Here is a 4,865-nt window from a genome sequence, read left to right on the forward strand (position 1 = left end):
ATTGTACTGCATATGTTTAAAATTTTAAATATCAATTTTATGTTGTTTAAATATAATACATTCACAGTTATTACCCAAATTTATCGCTTTATTAAATTGATGAATATAATATATTAAAAATGGAAATTTTACGAAAATTAGCAAAGACCCAGTAAATGTCCAGAAGTATTATCTACTAAAAGTCATGATTTTTTATTTGGTAATTAATAAAATTAGTTATAAAAAGACAATGTTTTAAGGCGGAATTTATTGATTCTGCAATAATTTAAATTAATTAAAACAAAGAGTATGTATAATTTAAATTATACAAGCAAATTTGTGTTTTTAATTAATTAAAGCAAAGAATATGTAAGTATAAATCATGAATTATTCTTTATTACAATGTAAATTATATAAGAAAATATATGTAATTGTCGAGTATTTTTCCACAAGAATAAGCTCTCCTTATAAAACAATGTATATATCTTTTTATAATTAGTTTTGCTAATTACTGAAAAAAACCACAATTTTCGGTAAGGTAATACTTTCGAACATTTAAGTAGTTACATTTTTGTTTCGTAACTATAACTGTAATGAAGTAATACTTTTTAAATATGTTAAACTTATTCGTCAACATATTGGCTGATCAAAATAAAGTGAATGCTCAGTGAACAAATTTGTGACTATTTCTTGTATTTGATTATCCTCGATTAATCATCGTACATTGTAAATGTCTATATTAAGAATTAAGCTAAAGGTCTTTTAATATGAGGATATATTTCAACATTAATTCTATAACTTTGGTTCCAAGTGTATATATTAATTTGTTATAACAAATATAATATATGACCGAATACTTAATATATAATAAGAAAAATTTATAAATGAAGACTCTGTGTTGAGACATATCATTTCAATTTTCTGACATACAATAAATCCTTATTATTAATATTTATTAATTTAAACATCTTGTACTATTTCTTTAGCTCGTTTCTTGGCCTTTACTTTCTCAAGTTGATTTGCATACACTAGTATATATCTTTCTTTTAAGATTTGTAAAATAATTTAGTAATATCAAAAAAAGATTCCTGTATTTAAAATAGAAATGCAAATAATTACAAAGATTAACAGAAAAAATAACTACTCGTTACTTCCTACAGTAACTGTATATATAACTGTTTAGAATTAAACTTGTAACAGTCTTAAAAAGTAATTAATTACTTTTTAAGATAAAAAACTATAACTTGTTATTTAGCAATGTTAAACAAAGATGTTATGATCACTGTATTACGCTTACTGGAAAGCACCAATTTACAATGTGCTCCAATTTTATTTATTGTTAATAAAAAAATAATTCTGCTGTTTAACATAAGTACAGATTTTCACCTGATAAATTATTGATAAATCAGAGTTTAGGTCAAAGTTCTTAGCTTATAGCTTAAAATTAGGTGCACTTGCACGGCAAATAGTCAAAGTTGCAAAATCCCTTTTCAACGTGAGGTGAAAAAATATATTAGGTAGATAAAGAATAGTGCGTACGTGAACGAACGTGGCGCTGACATTTGCAAGGTATATTTTCAAACGTCGGGAACAATCGGACGATCGTCGAGGAATGAGACGGGCGACGCCGGATGTAGCCAACTAGCCAGAGATCCCAGGAAGGTCGCGAGAGAAAGGTGTCGTAGGCGAGAAAAGGAATGCCAATGCTTTATGTGAGAACAGGTAGGTTATGGTCGTCCGACAAGCGACATTACATTACGCCGCGCCGCGCCGCGCCGCGAACGGAACAGGACAGTCACGTGTCCCTCGGACCAATGGCGGCGTAGGTACGCAGTCCGCCATGACGCGTGCCCGAGCGATTCCCGCCAATCGCGCTATACCAAGCTTGTATATATGTACATGGCGTTGGCGTTCTCCCGGATCGCTGCTGTCGTTCGGTGGATTTCAACGGGGAAACGGTGAGTGCTGGCACGGTAGGCTTGGAAAGTTGGCACGCGGACGATCGGCGATCGGGATCGGGCGCGCGCGACGTCCTCGCCGTTCGCGAAATCCATGCAATTTCGCATCGTCTGCTCGGGTGGGCCTGCATCGCGCAGACTCGCCCAAGATGGCCGGTACCGTGTCCGCGTTTTGTTGTGGTGGTGGTGATGGAGGCCCGCTCGGTGCCGATCGATACGCCCGCCGCCGAATACCGGCCATGGCGGCTACCGTTGTCGTCGTCGCGCGTCACGCGTCCTGAGGTAAAGGCAAGTCGGCAAGTGGCCTCGCGTTCGCCGGCGCAGGACCGGCCACGGTGACGGTGATGATAAGCGCGGGCGCGACCGCGTGCGCGGGGCGTGGTGCGAGAGCGTAGCCGAGGCGGTCGCCAGGTCGCCTCCCCGCAGACGCAAAGAGTCCTAAGCCCTCCCTTGAATCCACTCCGCGGGAACACACCAAGGTGCGTACGCAACTCGCGATTTTCACTGGGCCTGCTCCATCGGCTCCGCGTTACCGAGCAGTCGTCGTGAGCTGCTCCGCTACCCGGCTACCCGGAGGTGTAGCCTCTCTTTTGCGTGTGCCCTGCGCATTTTCATTGCCCCCCCAAAGTATCGGCCCGAATAAACGCGCATATCCCCGCGGTCTCCCTCTCTTTCTTTCTCCTCCGTCTCTCTCTCTCTTTCTCTCTCTCTCTCTCTCTCACTTTCTCTCTCATCATTACTTTACGCGCGCGTTCTTTATCACCGCGTTGTCTTGTTGTTGTCGCCTGCTGTCCGTTTCGTTTGTCAACTTTGCCCAATTCTGCAATGATCAGCAACGATGCTGCGAGATGGACGAGAGACGCAGCGGCAGCGGCGGCGGTGGCGGCAGCGGCCACCACCACCTCTATCGTCGCCCTCACCGTCGCCGTCGTCGCCTTCCGCCGCACTCCTTTATATCTGCGTGGGTATTCGTACGCTAACTCGTCCATCAGGAGAAATATATGTGCGAGACGCGGAAGTCTTCCATGTGGAAGTCTTCCATCCGTCGCCTGCTGGTACACGCCGCCGTTCGCAGCTCACAGCTCGCAGCTCGTCAATCGTGCGAAATGTATATATCCTAATTTACCTCTGCGTTTTTTTTTCCTTTCCCCTTCCTCTGGAAAGGAAACACGTGCTTTTCGCCTTTTTTTTTTGCTCCCCAGTTTTCGGCAAGCGATGTAAATATGCGGAAAATGTTAAGAATAATATAATAGTACGGGTCAATGAATCTCTCGAGTGTCTAGATTCGTCTTTTACATGTCTAGTATTTCTGAATTATTTTAATGACGATTGTACACTATACAGGAACCTCATTAAAGAACTTTCAAGTAAAGGTACTTTGTCATTTCAGGCTAAGGTGATGTGAAGAAGAAATTGAAACTGCCAAATCGACGACATCACAACTTTCTACAGTGTGATTACAATATTCAAGATACCAAAACGGTTAACAAACCGGTAAAGATGGTGTCCATGCAAGATGCGGAGACTAGCACGATGCGCAGGCTTTCAGATGACGACGATGATGATCCTAGTAGCGGATCAGAAACCTATGAGGAAGGAGACCTACTTACAGCTGCAATGGATGACGATGTTACAGCTCAACTAGCCGCAGCAGGTTGGCAAATCAAAAACATTAATGGTGATTTCCCATTTTTTTTCGCTTTTTCATTTTTGTTTATTACCTAACCACCTTTATTTATGGACAACCAAAATATGCAGGATGCATTATCTTTCTGCAAGAGTGTTATTTAGCATTATGGCTAAACTTCCTGCAAGAACACTAAATTTCAAGTAAGAGAATTTGATGCTTTACATAAATAAACATATATAGGTATATTTATAAATATAGCTATATAAAAAAATATATATATTTTATATATTTTTTATGCTACATATAATATAAAATGATTTATTAAAATTATATTATATATTTGCAATCTTTGTATATTTCTATTATTAAAGATAATTTTCATTATTTATCAATCTGAATTTATTATAGTTTAGTATAATTAAATTGAAATACATATATACAATTGTATTTATCATATACATTAAATAATACATCATATAGTAGATATTAATAAAAAATAATTGTGTTTTTTTTTTATAAATTAGTTTTTTATATATTCTGTGGAAAAAATAAACTGGCCAAGAATTAAATGGTTTATGAAACGTTTTAATGACATCTTTTAAATATGAAATATTCGAAGATATTTTATTTTTTAAAAATCTTATTTTGTAATGTTACGCATAGAATAATGAGGTAAATTAACGTAAAATAACACCGTTTTTGAAAAAGTGTTTTAATAAATTTTATAAATATATATATACATATATATATATATAGCATATATGTATATATATATATATATATATATATATGTGTGTGTGTATATACATATATAATTTGTATTTGAATGTTATTATTTGCAAAATTATTTTGCGATAATATTTATGGAAGCTTTTTAAATAAAAAAATATAATTTTTACTATAAGGCTAGCATGATAATATATATATTTTTGATAGTATATATTTTTTTGCTTTACTAATGAATATGTTTGTTTATGATTTATTTATCATTGATAATTTGACTCTTTGTTATTGTGCATTTTGTCGTGTTTGTGTGTTTACTTGTTTTATGTTATTAGTGTTGAATCACAACGGATTGTATTTATAATTAATACAAGACTTTATCATGAAAGTTAAAAATCAGAATATTGCCTTGAATTACGCTTTCTTATTCAAATTTAGAAGATTTATTTATTGTAATAATGGAAAAATCAGAATATTATAAAAATGACATTTATATTTTTTCTAGTTAGAAAAATAAAATAATTTAAATAGGTAAAAAATTTCTCAATTTTTAACAATGAATATAGTCTAATATT

At 35.6% G+C, this 4,865-nt stretch overlaps 2 protein-coding genes across 7 annotated transcripts in view; one reads left to right on the plus strand and one right to left on the minus strand.

The window, feature by feature from the left end:
* The window catches only part of LOC108753187 (5-demethoxyubiquinone hydroxylase, mitochondrial), a 4,587-nt gene extending 2,739 nt beyond the window's left edge, over nt 1-1,848 (minus strand). Inside the window, exon 1 of the mRNA XM_018494565.1 lies at nt 1,519-1,848. Within this exon, the coding sequence (XP_018350067.1) occupies nt 1,519-1,541 (23 nt within the window). The 5' untranslated portion in view covers nt 1,542-1,848. The remainder of the gene's footprint in view (nt 1-1,518) is intronic.
* An 18-nt stretch (nt 1,849-1,866) lies between these two features.
* LOC108753183 (DNA-binding protein P3A2) overlaps nt 1,867-4,865 on the plus strand; it is an 11,045-nt gene continuing 8,046 nt past the window's right edge. For 3 of the 6 annotated variants that reach the window (XM_018494556.1, XM_018494561.1, XM_018494558.1), the window contains exons 1-2: nt 2,049-2,416; nt 3,328-3,615. In XM_018494556.1, coding sequence (XP_018350058.1) covers nt 3,438-3,615 — 178 coding nt within the window. In that variant the 5' untranslated portion in view covers nt 2,049-2,416; nt 3,328-3,437. Of the gene's footprint in view, nt 1,938-2,048; nt 2,417-3,327; nt 3,616-4,865 lie in introns of those variants that run through there. The other 3 variants (XM_018494559.1, XM_018494560.1, XM_018494557.1) reach the window with 2 other exon arrangements.

This window comes from Trachymyrmex septentrionalis, unplaced genomic scaffold (genome assembly GCF_001594115.1).
Source record: "Trachymyrmex septentrionalis isolate Tsep2-gDNA-1 unplaced genomic scaffold, Tsep1.0 scaffold66, whole genome shotgun sequence".
Classification (NCBI taxonomy): domain Eukaryota; kingdom Metazoa; phylum Arthropoda; class Insecta; order Hymenoptera; family Formicidae; genus Trachymyrmex; species Trachymyrmex septentrionalis.